The sequence below is a fragment of the Gadus chalcogrammus genome, chromosome 3 (genome assembly GCF_026213295.1).
Source record: "Gadus chalcogrammus isolate NIFS_2021 chromosome 3, NIFS_Gcha_1.0, whole genome shotgun sequence".
Lineage (NCBI taxonomy): Eukaryota > Metazoa > Chordata > Actinopteri > Gadiformes > Gadidae > Gadus > Gadus chalcogrammus.
The window spans coordinates 7823601-7847745 of NC_079414.1; the positions used below are offsets into that span (position 1 = coordinate 7823601).

The following is a 24145-nucleotide window of genomic DNA, read 5'->3' on the forward strand; positions in this document are numbered from 1 at the left end:
TTATGGGAAAAATACAAAATAAAAGTACTACAGGTGTGTATTTGTCTTTTTGTACCAACCATTCTCCTCATCGTTAATGGTGTGCTTACTGCTGGACCTCGCACTCAGCAGCAGCAGGAGTACGAGGTCCAGTAACAGCTTCAGTAGTCAACTCCCATCCACGAAGGGTTCACACAGCCTTCCCTGAAGCAGACAGCCCACTCCGCCTGCTCCTTAATGACCGTATTCATTGAATGAGTTCATAAGCGTCCTCACCCAGTGTGCATGAAGGCGTAGCTGAGGTATCTCCATGCCTGGGAGCGGAGCTGAGGATGGTAGGGAAGGGGGCCCTTCAGGTAGGACGGGCTGGACACCTGCAGGACCCAGCGGTCCAGCTGGAAGCCGTAGTACATGAAGACCACCACCTGGAGCCCAAGCAAAACACCACAGGCAGAATCATCAGTCAGGCAACAAGGGACAAGGTCAACTAATGACTGCAATAATTCACTCTAGTGTTATAATAAGAAGGAAAATAATAATAATCATAATAAATAAATAATAATAAGCTTTAATGATAATAATAATCATACAAATAAAAACACATAATAATACAATGAATAAATTATAATATTAATAAATAATCATAAATAATAATTGATAATAATACAAAATAATGTAATAACACGCTCTGCAGTGTCTGCTTCCATGTGCTGGGTGTGTCTGCTTTATATAAGGATTGTTTTCAGGGAGTCAACATGCACCCACCAATCACCTCTAGGCCTTCTATGTCATTGGACATCCTGCTAGGAGCAGTAGGCTGACATGTCTCTATATGAGCAGTATGTCATTATATCAGTCACAGTAACACTGGGGAGGCTGTGCTTCCGAGCCACAAGGGACGGGACACACAGAACTCCTGGGCGCGATACGTCCTTGATTAGGTCTCCAAGCTCTCTGGAATGCCTCCCACTTTCTTTAGCCTCCGACACGCCTAGAGGCTTTATTGTCCATGGGGAGTAGATGTGTGAGCTGGTGGAATGCATGTTTACACTGCACCGTAATTCTGGATTGACCAGAATGAACATAAACTCCACTACAGGTGTCATTATCGGCTTTCATTAAGGTTATTTATCATTTCACCTCAACAAAGCACAAAACACAAAACACATTTCAACAAGCGATACAGGAATTAAATATAATTATCCCATCAGTGGATCAATGTACGTCTTACACATTGTTCTTTAAAATAATAGGGCTAAATAAAATTCCAAATACTAAACCCAACGGTTAAAACAGTTGACCAGGGTATAGCCGTGGGGGTGGGAATGTTTGTCCATCCCACATAACTACCACCGGCCCCCCTCCCCCCCTTACCTCAGCCACAGTGATGAAGAGGATGAGCCAGGGCGGGGGGCAGTAGGTGTAGCTGTCGAAGTACCACTTGCGGTCCACCTCGCGGGGAAGCGTCTCGTAGGCCACGTGGCGGACCAGCCTCTGGGACAGGCCCAGGCCCACCTCCTCCCGTAGGGCACTGCCCTTCAGCTGCCGGCCCCCCTGGAGGATGGCTCTGCGGAAGCTGTTGGAGCGCTTGTTACTCATCTGGAGGTGGACAGGGACGAGAGAGACCAAGGTATTCGATATTTTGTATGTCAAATCCCAAGGATTAAAAGAGTAACGTTTTGAAGGGGTGGGGATGCGGGAACAGTGGGCTTCCTCTCTGGTGTAAGAGGTTGTTTTCCAATAACGGGACAGCCTGTGTATTCTGCTTATACCACAGTTACCAACAGGGATAAGATATTAGTTACTTTCATCTATATAAGGCATTGGTTTTTGGAGGGGTTATTGAACTTAATTTAATATTCTTCTGTGGCTCTTTCAGCATATCGTTTTTTGCGTTGTCAAAGAAACATCTGGTCGATGTTGTAACTGACCGTCAATTGTTGGATTTGTTGCACATAGATTTTCTGAACTACTAAAACACGATGTCCCGTTATTGAAAAAGAATGCACACCCTTGGTACATTATTGACCAATCAGAATCAAGTATTCAACCGTTCAAAGATATTTATATACATTGCAGTCCACACCGCGTCCATGTTTCAGCTGTCTGAGAACACTCCCCTTTCCAAAGGGAAATGATTTCAAGGACGACTTGTTTTGCTCCACATTGCTGGAAATATCAATACCTCTGCCCGGCTGCCTGGATTCCCTGCATGAGCTGTGGACATGCCACACATGCACAAACACGTAAACAAACACACACGCAAATACATACACATACATACACACAAACACAAAAATACAGAAACACAAATGTACACACTCCATTTTTACACAACTCATAATGAGGCATGCGTGCAAGCACGCTTGCGCACACACCCACACACACACACACGCACACGCACACACACACACACACACACACACACACACACACACACACACACACACACACACACATACACACAGTCTGTCCAGGTCAAACACAGTGACAGACACCATGCTTGCATATCCACTGCAGACCAGAATACCAACGTCGTCACCTAGCAACCACCAAGCCATTATATTATTCTCCAACACTTTCAGCAGCTGCCGTGAAACTATTGTGCCCTCCTGCTGCTAAAATGAATATAGTTAATCACCCTGCGATGAGTAAAACTAATCCTCATGTTCTTCAAAAACAAAAGAAAAGAATGTCAAAGAATAAGGTGTCAAATTTAAATGATTGATAATAGTATTTCAAAAGGGCTAGTTGTGCTCCTCTCTAAAATGTTAATCACAAACCTCATTCTCGTTCTCGCTCTCTCTCTCTCTCTCTCTCTCTCTCTCTCTTTCACACATACACACACACACACACACACAAATACACACAAAGGATTTGGGTTTTCCTTTGGTAAACAGGAACCTTCTTAAGTACAGTTTGAGGACTCAAAGTCTGTATAAATTGACATTTAACCACAAGAATTAATTTGCCTTGATTTAATAAGCAGCTATTTTATACTCAGGGTAAGGAAAGTCAGAACTCGTAGCCGATACATTGAGAAATGCATCTTTGATATATATGAGTTGGTCCACCTCTATCTATGTGACATATGTTGTCACTTAGATGTTTGCATGTATGTTCGCATTTCACTTGTTTTCTCAAGATACCGTCACTTTTTCAACAACAACAAATAATTAGCTACACTTGGCGCATTTCACTTGTTTTCTCATGATACCGTTGCTTTTTCAACAACAACAAATAATTTGCTACACTTGGCGCCACGACCAGGTGCTGAAGGCGATAGCAGAAACCATCTTCACCAGCATCACCCTGAACAAGCCTCTCCGACCAGCAAGGCAGGCGATTGCTTTCATTCGAGCAGGGGAGAAGCCTAAGCCCAAGCCAAGGGGGGCGGCGGGACTCCTTGGAACCGCACCGGACTGGCAGATGAAGGCCAACCTGGGGAAGCAGCTCAGATTCCCAGAGCACATCGCGGAAACCACCCTGAGACCAGACATAGTTCTGTTCTCAGATTCAACCAAACAGGTGGTCCTACTGGAGCTGACAGTTCCCTGGGAGGAGCGCATGGAAGAGGCCAATGAGAGGAAGCGTGCCAAGTATGCCAACTTAGTGGAGGAGTGCCGCAGACGGGGGTGGCGTGCCCGGTGTGTGCCAATAGAGGTGGGCTGTAGAGTCTTTGCAGCGCGATCTCTCTGCAAAGCATACAGCATGCTTGGAGTCACAGGTGCACGTCAGAGAAAGGCCATCAAGACCACCACAGAGGCAGCTGAGAAGGCCTCTAGATGGCTGTGGATCAAGAGGGGCGATCCGTGGGTACATGCTACTTATGCCGCTTTTCCACCGCACATGTAGCTCGACTCGACACGACACGACTCGACACGACTCGACACGGTAGCAGCGCGGGTGCTTTTCCACCGCAAATAGTACCTCCGGGATGTGGGCGGGGTCGTCTGCGCGAAAGGGCTGTGACGTATTTTTGTACGCGACGCAAACAACACCTACGTAACCTGTTATGTTGGACAGAACCAACATAACAACAATGGAGAACATCGATGCGATGGTATTCGTGTTCGTATTATTAGCTGGCATGTTGAAGAAGTGGAATATGTTGGCTGCGGCGCTGCTATGGCTGTTACCAGCATGGTTGCCATGTCGCTCTCGTGACTTCGTCACACTCTCTGGCCAATCAGTGGCCGGCCGTCTGCCGACGTCACCTTTTAGCATCGGCTCAGCCGCTTGGAACCTAGAGCGAGGCGGTACTAGAAAAAGCAGCCACTTGAGGTACTAGATCGCGGTGGAAACGCAAAAAAGGCGAGCTGAGTCGAGTCGAGTCGAGTCGTGTCGAGCTGGTACCATGCAGTGGAAAAGCGGCATTAGACACAAGTTGGGACTTGATCAATCCCGGCTGGGTTGCCTGGTTGAGGGTGTATGATGTTGCGAGACCCGAAACACCCAATGACCCCAGGTTCCATCACTGATGATGTGTCTAAGTGCATCAATAGATGTATTTCAAACTAAGCTCAACCTGTTGCCAGGTTTGAATTACAAATAACATTGAAAGTGTAGGCAAATGAGAAAAAAGATGGGAACCGGGATAGATTCTAAAAGTACCTAGGAAGAGCAAACAGAAGGCACCATGAAGCAGCAGGAAACACCAGGTTAAATGCACCCACATTGAAGTTAAATGAGACTTTTAGTTTCTCTACACAAGAGATAAAGCCCAGCAGAAGCCAATTATTTAAGCCTTGATGTCACATGCACAGAAGTGTGGGAAAGTTAGTCAGCGTTACCACGCCAACCGCCAGACCCCACAGCAAACACAGAAAACCCAACCTCACTAGTGATATTATAAACATAGATGTTCACACACACACACACACACACACACACACACACACACACACACACACACACACACACACACACACACACACACACACACACACACACACACACACACACACACACACACACACACATTCCTCTAGAACTCTACTTCCTTTGACAGTCTTGAGGCCATTGCTGTTTCCTCCCTCTTTTAGGAAACCAAACCAAAGAATAACTGATCTTGCATCTATTCGGGTACCGGTAATAATGTCAGAGAGGAGAAAATAGGTGGAGGAGAGAGGAGAGGAGAAAAGCAGAGGATAGGAGAGGAGAAGAGAAGAGAAGAGGGGAGGAGATGAGGATAAAAGAGGAGAGGAGTGGAGAGGAGGAGAGAGGAGGAGATGAGGATAAAAGAGGAAGGGAAAGGCGACTTCAGTTAAGAAGAAACATTAACGAAGGGAAGGAAAGCAGCGCGGAGAGCTAGTGAAGAAACGTGTCGGTGAAAGGTGAAAAGAAGAGTGTTACATACAGATAGAAACAAGACATGACAGAGACACAATTAGCTGGGAGGAAACACAGGAGCAGGAGAAAGGGAGGCAGACCAACGCAGATACTTTGGTATAGAATCCGCCGCTCACTACCTCTCCCCTCTCTCCGTCTCACCTCTATTGAAAGGAGAATGGACAAACAACAATAATAATAGCTAACAAAGGCTGAGAAAAGAACTGCATATATAGGTATAGCTACAAATGTTCAAGAAGACAAATATTCACTAAATATACACATAGACCAAGCTGTATCACCCTGACCCGGGTAGGTGGGCAGTTCAGACATAATTACAATAAAGGAGATATAAGATGGATAGAAGGCGGAGGCTTGCGGGTAAGAAGAGAGGAGAGCTTTGTGTAAAAGCATCTGCCAAATCAGTGAGAGACTGGAAAAAAATGTGTAGGAGACAAAAGGAGAGAGCCAAAATGAGAGGAACAGAGCAAGAGAGAGGAACTCCCACTAATCCGCAGACCACACACAAGTTCTGAATCGCAGAGAGACAACCTCCACTCTGTCCCTATTCACCACACAAGATGTCCCACTCCCAAAGGTCTGCAGAACCAGTTCAACGGCCCCAGTGGGCAGCCAACAGACCACCACACAGGGAACAGGGGCACGACCAGAAAGATCCTAAAGCAGGAACACCAAGAGAACATTAAGAGAGCGAGCTGGATAAGAAAGACCACAAAGGAGGAGGAAGAAAACAAATAAGAAGATTATGAAGATAGTACAACCATAGACTGAACAGAGACTGGATGGACCCAGTGAAAGACTCTCCATTCAACACGACTCAAAACAGTCCATCCTGAGCAGTGAGGAAGAATGGTGTATCCATCTCTAAAAGGAAGTTGGCTATAAGCCACGAGAAAATGAACAACAGGTGGTACAGGAATATGACTCTTCGATGGGAACTAGGGATGAGTCGGTCGCGACCGATTCGTTCACAACGAACGAATCCAGAACGTGAACGACAAGAACTGGTTCCCCAAAACAAGAATAACTGGTTCTTTGATTCTTTTTTTTTAACATAAACCAAAAATATGGTCACGTAAATAAAATATACAAACGAACAGAGCTTCGTCTCCCCGCGACTTATATTGATTGAGTCTACAACGTTCTCAAAGATTCAGCCAATGAGAGGTAGCAATGGTGTTGCAATGGCACCTGGGTAAACAAATGACAAGGCGGTACCGTCGAATATGAGCGCTTTCTCTGTCTGACGTATCTTGGGTCATACCATTCGACGTGGGGCCACTCATATATCCCCCTACATTCTTTGGAAAATAGACTTGACCTCCATCTGTTTATTGGATAAACGCATTTCCCAATCCCAGGAGTCTTTGCTCCATTTTACGTCAATTTAAGAACAAACAAAGAAATTAAACTGCAGTTCGTATTTTTTATTTATGACCATGAAAGTTCTGTAATGCCTGAATAATGAAGAATTAAATGTAAAGTAAAATAAAATTATAAATGTAAAACCATGAATGAAATATAGAGAGTAAGCAAGTGGTATAAATATTGGTGGGACGTTCAGTTAAACTATAGTATACCTTCTTGATTTTCACGGGGGTTAGAGCCTAGAAGTCGTTTAAATTATGCTCACGGCCGTCTCGCGCGGGGGGGGGGGGGGGGGGGGGGGGGCAGACACACCAAATGACGTAATCTGACGTAACGAACGAATCAAACAAACAAATCGTTATAGTGAACTGAACTGAAAGAACTAGTTCCCGGAAAATAATCATTTTGCCCATCCCTAATGGGAACAGTGAGCGCTCACTGCTTTGCTATTAACCTCTTAAGAGAGTTAGAAAATGTACTATTTCATTGACTATCCTACCTCCACCTGTACCCCACCTGTACCCAACCTCCACCTCACCTCCACCTGTAGCCCACCTCCACCTGTACCCCAAGAAGATACGTAGGACACTGTGGTTAAATGACAAAACTTAACATTGACAACATCTGGAGTCTTAGTAGTTGGACTCATAACATAACACTGCAGTAGGTGTGCCTTTGTATGTGTGTGTGTGTGTGTGTGTGTGTGTGTGTGTGTGTGTGTGTGTGTGTGTGTGTGTGTGTGTGTGTGTGTGTGTGTGTGTGTGTGTGTGTGTGTGTGTGTGTGTGCCTTTGTATGCATTCATGCCTGCCTGTGTCTGTGTGTGTGAGTGTGCTAGCTGACTCTCACCAGGTTGACAAAGTCCTGGTAGCAGATCTTTCCGTCTGCGTTGTTATCAGCCAGCGCCAGCAGGACCTCCAGTTTGTGGGGGTCCAGCTCTGACCCATGAGTCGCCAGAAGGTCCCGGAACCGCTCGGTGCTGATGAAACCAGAGCTCTCCGGGTCATACTGCAGGGAGACACACACAAACACAATAATGTGAATAATGTGTCCATGTATCGCTATCTCAGTAACATTAATTACATTATTAAAGTGATGGACAACCGGCTCTAAACGCGTAAAATAAACATACTATATCACAGAGGGATGAATCCACCCCACACCTACTTAATATCTTGAAGGCTAGCTTTTCAGCTAATAAAGTCAGTCTTTGAAAGACTGAGTTGACTGGACAACGCTACTGAATGGTTCCGTTGTGGTCTGAATCACCTCACAATTGTGTGCAGTTGGTATTTGCTCACAGTGTAAAAGGCCATAGCTTCCATCAGCTGCACCGTCCCTGATGATGCTCAATGCACACATTGATAACCCTTAATAAAATCATTATAAGTAAATGACAGACTTCTCTTGTCCATCACTTTAGTACAGAATAGAATAAAAGTAGAATATTAAATCTTATTTTTAAGGAACTCTGAGGTCCATTCATATTCAACAAGACAAGCAAAGGATATTCCTCTACGCTATTATCACACAACTCTTGGAAGATATGCCATCAAAAACAGGGGACCAATACTTTAGAATACCGGTCCTCTCTCTATCAAAACCTTTCCATCACTGTCACTACTGAGTCATAGTCAATTTGCTCAGTGTGTGTTATGTGTTTGTGCGTTTACTTTACAACTCTAATTATTATTCTGTTCTTCCGTTTTTGATTTAATTATATTAAGGAAACAAAAATATTTAAAGTAATAAGCTAAACTGTGAAGCCTACAGCGGACGTTTTACAATGAGCGCTTTGGGGTTTCTCAGCTCTCCTGCACAAACAGGTTAAGTTAATATTTATACACTTTTTCACATATTACTAAACAGATGAATAAAGAACAGAATAGACTATTTAATTTGAGATAAAGCGAATGCAATTGTAACTGAACACAATAACCTGCCTTGGTTGCTTTCATAGTCAGAGCGGTATTATATGAAACAGATGTTCCTTCCTCCATACATCATTTAAATTGAATCATTTAAATTAAATGATTGGGTTATCACTTATAAAATGAACACAAGCCACAAGTAAGGAGTGTTTTTTTTTTTTCACAAAAGCCATAACCTTGATAAAGGATACACAAGATAAACGGGTCATGTCCTGTAGGTTGTGGTCCTCCCTAGCTCAACGTGTGTGCCATTAACAGAGGCCTTAAGACATGGATGAGGAGGATTGTATCGCCACTGGAACCTAGCCTCATGACACGGTCCGGATCTCACTGGTTGACATTCAGTTTCTCCCTCCAGATGGACCTGGCCTCCAGCCCGTTGAAAGCTTTTTCCAAAATAAAGCGCTAGGACTAATCAATGCTTGGGGGAGGGAGTTTCAGTTCAAGACAAAAAAGGCCTGCCGTCTGCTGAATTAGAAATGTGTAGAAATTAAAGAGAGAAGGTCAAAACAGCCCTAATCAGAAATAGACTGAATAGTGATATTAACAGATTATTAACAGAAATTAGCAAGGAAAGGAGATTAGGTTTTTGTCAGAGAACAGATTTGTCAAAAGCGAAGACAGCAAGAGCATCACTCTGATTGACTTGAGATTTGAACAACATAAGGCCGTGTTTGGAAAGTATGATATGATATGAAAACTTTATATCAGACTCAGGTCCATAAATGACAGAAGACAAATACAATACAAAAATATAAAAAGTTAATATGCAAACATTTCAGCCAGTGCACCCTCAGGCTGGAGGTATAGCGAGCACAGCTCAGAGTGGGATTCACAAGTACCACAATGATGCTATTCTGAGATTCCTTCAATCGTTTCATAAATAAGTGCATGGAATGTGCTCAATATCTCCAGATATATAAACAGTGAAAACATGACAGGTTTGCCTAACCCTTTAGAGCGAAAGAGCAACTAACTGATTTATCTCTCTCTCTCTCTCTCTCTCTCTCTCTCTCTCTCTCTCTCTCTCTCTCTCTTTATATATATATATATTATATATGAGACACCTACTTATATTTTCACTAAGCTGTAATAATTAAACTTTGGGAGCTGTAGGATATCCACACCATCACCTCTCCTTCTAGTTGCAGAGACTGCTTTTCTGGGAAGGAAGACTTGGAACACTGAGGCGGACAGGACACAGGACACAGGACAGCTCGCACACTGACTGCTTTTTTTCTCGGTGTATATTTGAGGATATGTGATTGGCTTGCATATGTGTGTTTGTGTGTGTGTGTGTGTGTGTGTGTGTGTGTGTGTGTGTGTGTGTGTGTGTGTGTGTGTGTGTGTGTGTGTGTGTGTGTGTGTGTGTGTGTGTGTGTGTGTGTGTGTGTGTGTGTGTGTGTGTGTGTGTGTGTGTATACATATGTTGCATCCAAGAAAAATGATATGAACAGTTACAAACTAAGCCTTGCAGCCAACTCTCGGTCAGGAACATGTCGTTGTGAGCGTGCGTGTCTATGTCTGTGTGAGCATGTTTATATGCGTGTGCATGTGTGTGTTTGTGAGCCATATGGTGGTTGTTGGCCGGTATGAGTCCAGGCAGGGATGCAGAGAGTGCTCTGTGCTAAAGGAGCAGAAGGACATGTGGCCCCTGTTATCTTCTGCAGTGTTCGCTAACCACCAGGCAGCAATACTTTCCTCCCTCCACTGAGAAATAACTTTCCCAGAGAGATAAACTGATAGCGATCAGGTCAGTGACAGCAGAGAGTTCACATGATTTATAGTAGGGCCGACAATTACTTTGACCAGAATCTGATACAGTAGTCATAAAAACCAACTTGTCATTTGGCGACATTTCTACATTTGTTCTTAGAATAATTGTTGAAACTGCAATACCATACGTCAAGCCTACATCATAGGACACCTGATTTATGCAACTGCACTGTGGCTGAATGAGAGTATTGTATCTCAACCAATCCTAGTCATATTTTTGCCCAAAATGCCAAATGTCAGGTCCACAGTATCCACTATTTGTATGATATCATCCAATAATAGCAAGGCACGATGTGAAATTAATAAATAAATACAAATACAATAAAATACTTATATAATAATGAATCCACAAAAAATAAATTAAAGTCCAGATATAAATGGGGAATTACCTAAGAAGCTTGATCTGCGGTTCAATTTGATGGCCTTGAAGAAACCTTATTTGAAAACCTAAATTTATGGATGTCAAAATATACAGTAATCACGGCATCTGCCTACCCCCCATAACATCTGAGCAGTTATCCACTCACTAATCACTAATCCCCTGCATCCCTCCCCACCCAGATATATGCACTCCTACTGGCAAAACAACCGTGAGCTATGCAACTTTACTTACATTCTACACAATATTCAGCAATGATCATCCCAATCTGGGTGAGGTACTTGAGACAGCAGCTCATCCCGGACAGAACATGAGACCACAGACCCCAGACCGCCCAAACAAAAGAGTCTGGGATCGATCCTCAGCGGTTACATGTAAGCATCCTTGAGCTAAAGCCAGTCTTCCCTCTCACTAATCAATCATTTTCTAATGATATATTCATGGTAAGGTTATTTAATATGTATAGCGTTGGCTCACAGTGCCAAGGCACTAAAGGTTATCAGGTACAGTTTAAATGTTATTTTGTAACACAAATTCCTTATCATGCACCAAAAGTACACTATGCAGCTTAATGAAATTCAACAACTAAAGACTACCAAACGACCAGTGACATTGTTGAAAAGTGTTTGTACTGGAACCTCTCTGCCAACAATAGCATCACATCATGATCTTCTCAATTATCAAATTAGGTGCACTTCACTACACCTCAGCATCACCCAAGCTCCATCCCAGTTAGATACAAAGTAAGAATCACAGTTAGATCTACTGTTAGATACACAGTTAGATAAACAGCTAGATACACAGCTAGATAACCAGCTCAGATAACCACCTCAGCATCACCCAAGCTCCATCCCAGTTAGATACAAAGTAAGAATCACAGTTAGATGTACTGTTAGACACACAGTTAGATAACCGGTTAGAGAGACACTTAGATACATAGCTAGATACACCGTAAGAGACGCAGTTAGATACACAGCTAAATAACCAGTTAGACACACAGCTAGATAACCAGTTAGAGACACAGCTAAATAACCAGTTAGACACACAGCTAGATAACCAGTTAGAGACACAGTTAGATAACCAGTTAGATAACCGGTTAGATAAACAGTTAGATACACAGTTAGAGACACAGTTAGACAATAAACAGAACAGAACAGAATAACCTTATCTTGCAGCACATCAGCTAGTTTCTGGCGAGGGCATTTTCTCATGTCGAATTGATGTCAGCCAAGTACTGTTTCCCCAGTGTGTGTGTGCTTGTGTGTGTGTGTGTGTGTGTGTGTGTGTGTGTGTGTGTGTGTGTGTGTGTGTGTGTGTGTGTGTGTGTGTGTGTGTGTGTGTGTGTGTGTGTGTGTGTGTGTGTGTGTGTGTGTAAAATGTGATAATGTGATAATGTGTGGATCTCTCGGTGGCTCTGTCCCTGTGTGAGCCTGGTAACAGTCATTCACCCAGACACTGGAGGATTACGGTTCATCTCAGACCCCGTCCCCCCGCGGCACCCCCTCCTTGCCAACACATTCACACAAACGCACAGCACCCGAGAGCCTACATTAAGCCCCCCCCCCCCCATGGCTGCCCATTGAAACTCACTCTCCCCCACTCTCAGGAATCCCTTCGTCTTCTTCTAAATTCCATCTATTCTAGAAGGCCCACTTTCAACACACACACACACACACACACACACACACACACACACACACACACACACACACACACACACACACACACACACACACACACACACACACACACACACACACACACACACACACACACACACACACGGCTAGCACAAACACATGTACATGCACACACACACAAGCTCCTTCAGGAAAAACAACCAATAGATTTTACTAATCGATCAAAAAGAAAAGCCTACTGTATAGTTCAAGGTAACTGTATTAAAGTTTGAAATGTTCTTTTTAAACCATTCCCCAGAAATTGCTGTTAAAGTTGACTGCACACTCCCCATAGTGCTCAGCCTGGGTGGTTTGAAAGGGCAGTGTACAAAGTCAGACACCCCCACTTCCCTCTCCCAAATGGGCCCCCCGAAAAGTGATTTCATGCAAGGGTCCCCAAATATAAGCTTAAAGCCCAGTTCCTCTGAGGGGACGGGATAAAGTTGCAGTACACGGTATGATGCTGGTATCTAACAGGTTACTGCGGTGTTGTTACCTCTCTGGGGTCATAAAGGAAGTTACACACAGAGTCAAACATTAAGCTACTTGGTTGTAATAGTGACAACAAGGGCTGATTTTACTAAAGAAAAGGGGTCTGTGATCCAGTCATCTCAATCTGCCGTAATCCCCTGAACCATGTTATTGTGATTAAAGATGTTGAAACAAAGGCACACACACACACACACACACACACACACACACACACACACACACACACACACACACACACACACACACACACACACACACACACACACACACACACACACACACACACACACAGTGTTAATCCTGCAGCCGACCTAATGCCACACAATAAAGGCAAAAGACAAAAATAGGGCATCTCTTAAGCCAGGCTGAACTATGAGGAGGAGGAGGAGGAGGAGGAGGAGGAGGAGGAGGAGGAGGAGGAGGAGGAGGAAGAGAACGGGGTGGGGATGGCTAAAAGAGATAGCTGCTCTGTTGCCTCATTTTAATAAAGCTGCATATTAAAAGCCTGGGGAGACATAGCAATACTCCTGTGCTAGACTCCCGTTATGGGAGTACCAATAGCAGCCAAGGCCACTGCTATGAGATAGAGCCAGACTAACATCCTTAAAGAGGTCTAAGAGCTACAATCTGAAATCAAGTCCTATTCAGTGAGAGAATGTTGAGTATTAGTCTCCTTTCAGATGTTCTCTTTCTCAGAGAAGAAAATTGCAACAGCAAAGCTATCATTAATGTCCTTTGATCTCCCCTTTTGTGTGGTCCAATCTACTCGCCAGATCACAGGCAAGGCAAGGACCTTTTGGCAGTTGTCTATTGGTTGGGTATAATCTATTTGCAGACAATGAGACACATGCATTGTTACTGCCCAGCCAGCCCCACCCCTCCCAAACCACTTCAGACCAAACAGAAAGAGGGAGATGCGACAGGTCACTGGAGAAAATGTGATCGACTTGAAGACGGATGTCAGGCGTAGTTCAACCACAGGGCTGCCAGTGATCTTTGACCCTAGAACAGTTGGGGTCAGTGTCCAGGCACTTAAGTGGAACAGTATCACAGCCTGAATCCACTCTATAGCCACAGTGAACGGCTGCGGAGGTGGGCGGAAGAGTCTGGAGGTATTTAGGGCCGAATTTACCACATTGTCCAATCATGGCCCTGAGAAAGAAAGCAGCCCTAAGTAAGCTGAATATAGAGATAAGGGGACAGGATATCATTATAATACTAAAATACTACTAGTTATTGAGTTCTGAGGCTAACTTAATTGTGAATCATATCATAATCACACATTTAATTAGTTGCCTATGTTGGCCTTCTTCGCCTAGCTCTCGTGCGTGTGTGCGTGCGTGCGCGCGTGCGTGCGTGAAATGTAAGCTTGCCGTGCACGAGGGCCACGGTCATATCCTAATTCCTAATTCACGTCAGCTTCGGCGGTCTTTTTTTTTTTTACAGCTCTTGGGCTCATCCAACACATTTCTAATTGTCGGGTGCCTCTGCTTTGTTGTTATACAGTGTGCAATTGAGCTCTCCCCCCTCCCACATAAAAGCATCCCGTCCTCCCCGCCTGCAGTACCCGGGCTCCTCCCAAGGGAGACGCGCCTCCCACCTTGAGAAACACTAGCTTGTGCACAACTTTATGCATCATAGTTCTGAACAGAGGTTCACCTGTGATCACATGTGATCTATGCGTCACAAGACACTAATGAAATAATACAAATGATGTGTGTGCTTTTCTCTATTATATACCATTATTTTCTGTATTATGCTTATCATGCTCTAAATAATCAGTGTGGCCTCTCAAACAGGACAGCCAGCAGTGTAATTGTCTGGCATGCCTGCCCAGACTGTGTTGTTGCTATAATCTGGGGTGTCATCAAAACAGCATCTATGTGTTCCCTGCTGACTCAGAGGCCAGAATAACCTAGCATCCTGTTTGTGATTTATCCTCCAACTCAAAATCATTCCCAGTGTCCCAGTGTTAAAGAAATAGCCAGCATACATGTACCATCACACTAATATAAAAACACGACAACACAACACCTTCAGAGAGGAACTCAAAGTTAATTTAATTTCACATTTTGTTCTACGCCAGCATATACCTTAATCCAACACAAAGCACTTGAAAAAACATGAAAGACACTTGAGACTTCAAGTGTTCTCCCCTTCTGATGATTGGAACAGAGGAGTTTGTACTTATGCTAACAATAGTGATGTCAGTCTTTCCTTATGGGATGCTGTCGCTTCATTTTACGACAAAACCAGTTCCCTTTGAATCCGTCTGAAATTAGAAAGTGTTGCGGGGACAGAGGTGAGATGGAAATTGCGGCGGAGAGACAGATGTATATATAGCGGTTCAGTCAGAGAAGGACTGCAGGGGAAGCATCTATGTCACTGTTGAAGGAAAGCCAGTCAGTCACTGCGGCACATAACCACGGCAAGCATGTTCCTTAGAGCCGTAGCACTATGGGGAAGCCATCGGGGGCCATAACAGAACCCTCCTGGCATATTTAAACACACACACACACATACAAAGCCCTAATGACACTGCATTATTATTTATATCTGCCAGTTTCTTGAACATAATGGACTTTTCTCTGTCCTCTTCGGGTTAGGCTAATCAATGAATTAGCTTTATGATTGATGTGGATTGTTGCTCTCTGTTTGCTTTGATCAACAATATGTTTCAGCCCCCCACATACACACAAGGGAACACACACACAAGCACAGACACAGACACAGACAGACACACACACACCCACCCCCCCCACACACACACTCACACTCACACACACACACACACAAAAGCGGTCATTTAGTGAACGCCCTCACGGTTCTTTCTGTACACAAAGCCGGAACATTGCCTCCCTTAATTAGCAGGTCTAATTAAAACCTACATCGTTAGGGAGACAGCAGCTCATTAGGGCTTTCTGCTAATCACGCCATTACACAGGAAAGACCAAGCACACTGCATTCAATGCTGGCCAACACCCCCACATACACACGCACACACACACACACACACACACACACACGCACACACACACACACACACACACACACACACACACACACACACACACACACACACACACACACACACACACACACACACACAAACACACATACACACACAATCACAACAGCAAGAGCAGGCTGTGTGGTGTGTGACTCCTCCTTGTCAGGTTGGATTTCTGTTAAAGGAGAATACAAAGAAAGCCCAGGAGAAATGGACCAATGACCATAGGTCGGTTCAGTCAGTTCAAAGAGAACGTCAAAGCTGAAATCTAATTGCTGCTTGGTTCTCTCTGTCTATTCTCTGACTCTCTTCCACTGAGATGTCTAACAGCAGCTCAGGTTGTACCAGCTCTTACCTAGAAGACTAAAGGTATATTTTCCGGTACCGGGCTGAAAGTCCTTTGCAACAGAGGTAACAAATCTTTGTAAGTGCATGCATCTACCTTTGAGTGCTGCTTGAATGCGCCTTAGAAAAGACCCTTTCACTAACCTGAACCACAACAAACCATTGGCAGAACGTTAAGGTTTCTAACCAAATAGGTAGACCTAAACTATTTCAAAATATATAACAATTCACAACCAAATTTGATTCCAATGCCTTATCGTAGACATATCTAATGCGATATAAAGAACTTAGTATTCAAGCTTAGTTTTAACTTAAATGTTGAAGACATATCCAATCAGATTATTGTGAGGGTGGTATTAAGGATGAGGAGTGCATCAGTGATGTAGTGGGGTAAGGACACAAGTCTCACAAATCAGACTTTAGATCACAAAGGCTGGTGGCAGACAATCTCAAATATGGGTGTCTTCTTTTTCTTTCTGTTCATATTTCTTTAGACCAATGATGTTGATGGAAGCAGTGTTATGTAAGCTCGTAATTGGCTATAAACAGTTTAGTGTTTAGTGTAGAGTGTGGGGACAAGCCAGTGCCTCTCCAACTGATACCAGGAGATATTTCCAACAATCCTCCATTTGTTTATGTCCCTACGAGGACAAACCAAATGGCCGGTCCCAGGCCGTCTGGGTCATAGCCAGGATTATATATCTTATCAAGGGAGAGACTGCCTCTGTTCTTATGTGGTTTTTCCTTTTGTATAATACTCGCCCCGAACCTTTGGTTCGGTGAGAAGAGGGATCGACAGCCAAGAAACACATCTAGAGACTGCTCCTCACCAACCTAAACTATCGATTTTTCAACCCAAGTCTGTACCTTGTTGTATTACATCCTGGATAAACCATCTATTCAACCCTCTGATCCAACCCGCCAAGCTGCCTTGATTTCCACTTCAAGAATTACTACTACGACGAAAAAATGCAAAGTCTCTGAATAACAGCTTTGAAATAAGATGAAATCTAACAAAAAGGAAAAAAAAAAAACGTGCAGGATTAAACACTAAAAAAAATCACTTAAGGTTTCAATTCATCCCAGTGTAGACTGGCCCATGTAGAAAATATATACACTTATTTATATTCCCTTTCTGAAAGCTTTGTTTTGCAAGGTTCCCCAAATGTTGGTTGAATATTTCTGCAACGAAACAGGGGACAAGGTGATAGTCCGCCCCTTCAGTTTTCTTGTTTCCGGCACAACTGAATTTTCAGCTATGCCATAGTAGGATGGCTGGATCTAAGATTAGGACACAATTAAGATGCCAGATATTTAGACCATTAATGAGCAAGACCACACATGTGATGTTGACAAGGATTCTGGAGGAAAAGATCCGTCGTCAAGCCCCAATTCATGATCATTATGTCAATATTTTATTGTAACATGTAAACATAATGTACAACTTTTATGGTCTTAATCTGTCCATAGAATGACCATTAAAAAAACGTTTACATTTTTAAATCAACACCAAGTAAAATAAACAGGCAGAATGTGTGCATGGCCAGTTCCCTGGTTAGAGTAGTGTTTATTAAAACAGCACTTCATTGCTATCCAGCTGACTCCCACTCCTGTCAAATCTCTCCTCGGCCCTGCATAATACTCAAGACAGACTGAGAGAGTGACAGAGAGACCAATAGTGTGACACAGAGCATGATACAGAGAGAGAGAGAGAGAGAGATAGAGAGACACAGAGAGCGAGACAGTCAGAGAGAGAAAGAGAGAGGAAAGAAAGAGCCAGAGAAAGACAGACAGAGAGACAGACAGAGAAAGAGAGACAGAGAAAGACAGACAGAGAGATGGAAAGACATGGAGGAAAAGCGACAGAGATGGAGAGAGCCAGAGAGAGAGAAAGATTACGGTATAATCTTTGCATGTGGCCTTTAACCAACATTGCCTCAGATTACAGCTCCATAGCCTGTACTTACCGTTTAACTAACTGTAACAAAAACGCATATATCTAACTTACTCTGTTACTACAGAAAACAATAGTTATCCTGTTTTCTGTCTAGACCAACAGTTGGTTTGAAATGTAGTAGGATTCACAATTGGAAGAACAAACTAAATTAACTGCACAGTCTTCTATATATTAACCATATACAACGATGTGATTACATTGTGTTTATATATCTATTGTATTTATATCCAGGAATGAAAGGAGACCATGATCAGAACTGAAAAATGATACGCTTGCAACCTGAAAAGCTGTTAACACAATTGCCACAGTCATGAAGAAGAAATTTAAACATCTTCAACATTTTCAACATGGTTACACTGAAACACAAGTGACTGACATCTAGGTTGGGAGAATTCTGTCCGCTGATGGCAGGATGAGCCACAAGGCAGTGGATGAGAATCCAGTTATGAAGTTACTGGCAGTATCCATGACAATACACTGTCCCCTGGATTGTTGCTCTGAAGTAAATGCACAGATGTATGAGCCTGGGGACTGTCCGGATCACGTGACCTCACTGACGTCATGCCGGGCCTATCAGGGACTGCGTCGTAGGAGAATTCGTAATATACAGGCCGCCGCTGGCAAAACAGTCATGGCAACTCCCATAGATAGAAGCAGTAACGTTAACATTAGTAAAGTCAACACGGCCATAAGTGAAGTTATTGCTGAAATAGAGTCAATAGCAACTATTAAAGGTTGGGTACGCGATTTGCGAAACGCCAGCAGATTTTGAAAATACACAACTCAAATGGTCCTACCCCCTCTCCTTCAACGCTGACTCTGACTCCACCCATTCCAAGTACCTGGACGCGCAATCATGCACGAGCGCGAACAGAGATGCGCGAGAGCGAGCCAGGCTAGCGTAGGTTTTCGTTTAACAACATGGCACTACATTCAGCTGTAAATTACACCCAGTACCGCGGGAAGTAGGGGTTTTGGGGGTGCTGCAACACCCCCTGTCCGAGTCCCTGTCTTATCACAGAAAAAGATCATTTCTAAAAACTCCAGCCAAAGTGGAGATTTCTGAAAACGCCGGTTATGTGTTGTCGTATCAACGGGGAGAAACGGGATTTTAGGTTCTGAAGCGTCACATTATGCACCAGGAAATGCTTAACGTCATGTGAGCGCCCGCTGTACCGTATTGGTCCGAATATAAACACAAACCCCATTGTAATACGACCTATATTTGGAAAAAAGATTTGAAGACCAGATCTTGATTTCATGAATAAATAAATTGTATTAATTGAAATAATATACGAAAATAAAAAGGCATAGAATAAAACACTGCATTGCCACTAAACAGTAGTGCAAATAGGCCGTACAGATGTGTACACCAAAGACTTCCTGACACTCCTCTGCCCCGCTGTGTTCGCTCTGGCTGTGGTCGCTCCGAACTGTTTCGGCCCGTGGCAAAGCGAGTCATCCTCGCTGCTGTCCAAGGCATGTTGAGACGCAGCATTTATTTAATGCTCATATGTCCTAGTGCTGAAAAAAGGCTATATGAAAAAGTGTGAGGGTAGCGGTGGTGCGCTAAACTTGTTCTGTGAGCAGCTGGATGTGAACCATGGTGTGAAGGAAGTGAACACAACGATCGATTTTCAACTTTGCGAGCATGCACTGGTGTAATTGAGCTGCGCTGCTATATATCTTTTTTATCAATGTGACGAGTTGCGAGTCTAGTGCAGGCCGGGTTTTTTTTTCCAGCACCCCCTGCTGAGAATACGTTCTCGCGGCTATGGTTGCACCAGATGTTATAAACATTAAACGGTCACATAAATCATTACTATTTTTAGAAAATGTATGTTTGTTTCATATAATTGTATTGGAAGTCCTGGTTTTCACTAGGGTTGCCGCGGTGTGGACATTTTCACACCGAGTAATATACTCGTCTCAACACCGGTATTACCGAGTATAAACGGTATAAACTTTGAAACTAGGTCAACCGCCACACAAGCATCGGTTTTTAGACCCTTCTCGTCCTTCAGTTGCCGCCAACGTTCAAAAGCAGCGCCTAGGATTATTCTTGATTTCAGTTTTTCTCTTTCAGCGTTTTTATTATCAATTACTCTCTGAAAAAGAGTTTTCCTTCTCTTTGCTGGTGGTGGTGGTGGGGATGGTGGCGTCTTGTCTGCCATGGAAATTGTCTTCTACTGCTAGGTCCAAATGTGGATTAACTAGTTCCAGACAGATACCGCAGGATAACAACAAACAGGAGCTTGCTCTGGGTCACGAGCTCTGGGTCACGAGTACTGCACGAAGGGGTCGCGCGCGGGGCGCGGGGGAGGGGGAGTGCAGTACGACCGTTTGATTGACGTACTTACTGTCCAATGCAACGAGGTGGCAATCCAAATGATTGGCTGGAGTTTTTCGAGCCCTGCCCGTTCCACAGATGATTGACAAGTTTAATTTTCATGTCAGTACTTCTGACTCAGTGGCTGTAAGCGGGTTATGATAAGGATTTCAAGTAATTTTGCAAAAATGGCCAAAAAAGCGAATTCCGTACCCAACCTTTAAACAAGAAGAGTTTGCACAAGCAGAGATTTTTGCAGAAAAATAGGTTTTCGCCGTTGATCCGACTGGATCGTTACGCTAAACACGTGGCTAAGTACCCCAATATAATAAAGGAACGATATAGTTGTTTGACTTGTTTGTTAGTAGCAAGGTCATCTTGAAATAAATATGACATGATGCAGTACTCATCCCACCATTTTCCCTGAAACAGCCAGGTTTATGGTCATAATGTACCCTGAAATAATATAATAGGTATTCAGGAGTTAAATTCTCTCTAAATTCCTCCCAAACGTCCGGATTATTGCACATACCCTGTAATAATTAAATAACTACAGTAGTAAAATCCAAATTGTTACTCCCTTATTCTATAACTTCACATCATGTTCCCCAGTACCTTTAGTATGATAAGTATTGGAACTGTTCTCACTAAAAAATATTACACCGTAAATCCAGAGAAGTCACACTGTACGTTGCTGGCTTTAATCTCAAGGGTTACTGAACCAGCTAACCACTTCTTATGAAGGGGCTTAAAAATGTTAATGAAAGAAAAACACATACAAAGAGGCGTTGTAATTTACACTGACTACACCAAGAGCCCAAATAGTAAGAGAACTTGCCTGTTAAATAGCCATGTGTATAAAATCTGTTTGCATGTGCCTGTACAGTATCCAGCCCTGTATTACCTCTCCTTCCTCTCCAATTCTTGCCTTTCATCTCAGGGTTTCCCCCCTCGACTCCTTCCTTCTCCGTGATGAAGGGATGTAGTCGTAGTCTGGCACAGGTAATTGCTTTTTTCCCCTTGCATGCAGTCTAATCTACTTCCTCTCTCTCTCTCCCATTACCCACCCAGGGTATACAACTGCCTGCATCAGCCCTTTGTTTATGAGAGGCTGTCATCCATTTCTCTGATCTTGTACCTGTTGCCCTACAATACTTTTCTACAAGAAAAGTATCCAACATTAAAATGGTCTTGGTGCCCCAGTGTCGCAAATCAAACAACACACGAATGGAATAAGATACATATTATATATGATAATTATATTATACAATGTTATCTGACACACATAACCGGCCCGAATAACTGGACAGTGTTGGTGGGGTTTAATCCTTAAACAACAATCTCTGTTCACAAAAGGTACTTTGTTAATCACCAAAATGTACCTCCTCTAGCAGGTCATATGAAGAGTCTAATTCTAGTCCCTAAAAGTCCTTCAGCAAAACGCATAGACTTCTTACCTTATAGACGTTTGCATCAAATTTAAATACAGTCTGGGGTCAATTGTTTGCTTCATACATGGTATAAATCAGTGATGCAGGGAGGCACATCCATTCTATCTTTGGAGACTATTGGTTTGTGGTTACAGCTGGGATGACAGCAGAGAGACCAGCCTACACCAGAACATTGATAGACGTGGATATTTTGAGGATTAAAACGTTTATTTAACCTCGGATAAACAAACTAGCATGATGCAGCCCGGGATAATGATCATCTGCGGATCATCAGCATATCTTCCAAAGCACATTGCGACCCCAGGAAGTAGGTAAAATCCTGTTTCTGTGACCCAGAAATACACTGGGTCATAATTTAGTCTAGGTTCTTTCAATAATCGTGGCTTTGCATCTTAAAACTGAACAGCAGTCTGTCGCAGCACAAGAAACGACTTTCTGATAATTGGCTACTGTTAGCCTAAGGCTATCCAGACACCAACAACACCAGCACAATAGACAGGCATACAACCGCAGAACCTCAAAGGAGCGTATTTGTTGCACACACTCATGTGGTGCACAAAAACATATCTATACGGTCACTGGTAAGCTTCCAAATGTCATGATTCACTGGAAACCCAAAACTTTAGGGAAGAGGGTTAGCTTTAAATATATATAATGGTCATTATACGACATTTGATAATATTATTAGTAATTGTATTAGTATATAATTAGAGAGGTTTCATCTTTTCAGGAAAGCAAGGTAGTTGAGGAATCCTGTTCAGAGGACCTTAGCTAAACCGTGTGGTAAGTGTGGCGTCGTTAGATGGTGGGTCCATTAAGAAGTCACACTGGCTGGTTTGGGGTTCAGGGGAATCAATGTTTGGTCATCTGGCTTTCATGACGGACCGGACGCCCACATGCCTCGTCCGAGCCGGTGACAGATTAGCCTAGCCTGTCAGCGTTTCCTTGCCAACTGCCCTGTAGCTAAGCAACAGATGTGGGCGTGGGAGGTGATGATGATGGCTTGAGCAGGTGCAAACATGCAAGGATTTCCAAGACGCTCACAAGCGGTACAAACAAACACACGCATAGAAAAACACACACACACACACACACACATACGAACACACACACACACACACACACACACACACACACACACACACACACACACACACACACAAAGGTTGTTCAGAATATGATGTGTAAATGTGAAGATGATTGTACATTTAGTGTGTGTACAAAGAAGACACAGATGCTCAAGATGTTCCATTTCCTAACCAAGCCAATACATACAGTCTCCCCTTCAGTTTATATAAGCCTAAGCTCTAGCCAGGGAACTCCCAGTCATGGCACTACTCAACTAGTTCAAATGTATTGCCTTATCTGCAGTCATAATGCTTTCCAAGTGTTTCTTCATAGATAACAGCTACATACACATCTTCAACGTTGTGTATTTTTTATTAGTAATTTCACCTTTATTTGACTTGTGCTGTTACATACTCGGGCTCTTACAGCTGACCCGTTTTGTCTCCTACAACATATTTCATTGTATTGTTGACACAACCTAGATATGACTGAAACTGAACTGAACTGAAAATGTAGTTGTTTGGTTGAGGAGTGAGACTGAATGTGAGAGAAATTCTATGAGCCCTTCTGAATGTGTGTGTGTGTGTGTGTGTGTGTGTGTGTGTGTGTGTGTGTGTGTGTGTGTGTGTGTGTGTGTGTGTGTGTGTGTGTGTGTGTGTGTGTGTGTGTGTGTGTGTGTGTGTGTGTGTGTGTGTGTGTGTGTGTGTGTCCCTAGTTGGAGCCAATGCATGTGTTCAGATCAACATTTGACCCCCAACGTTCCCGATTATTGCAGAAGCGGTGGTCATGGAGCAACAGATCAACATACCTCAGACACACACACACACACACACACACACACACACACACACACACACACACACACACACACACACACACACACACACACACACACACACACACACACACACACACACACACACACACACTAGGGGTGTAACAATACACGTATTTGTACCGAACCCTCACGGTACAGGCACTTCTGGGTGGTTACAGAGGTGGACCAGGGTGCGTAAATGTGGCGTACATAG

General features: G+C 43.5%; 1 protein-coding gene across 2 annotated transcripts in view; it reads right to left on the reverse strand.

Annotated features, from left to right (window-relative positions):
- Positions 1-24145, reverse strand: part of rhbdl3 (rhomboid, veinlet-like 3 (Drosophila)) — a 49497-nt gene that overhangs the window by 11377 nt on the left and 13975 nt on the right. For both annotated transcript variants that reach the window (XM_056585724.1, XM_056585726.1), the window contains 3 exons: positions 7547-7705; positions 1354-1578; positions 256-404 (listed from right to left, as the gene is read on the reverse strand). In XM_056585724.1, the coding sequence (XP_056441699.1) occupies positions 256-404; positions 1354-1578; positions 7547-7705 (533 nt within the window). The remainder of the gene's footprint in view (positions 1-255; positions 405-1353; positions 1579-7546; positions 7706-24145) is intronic.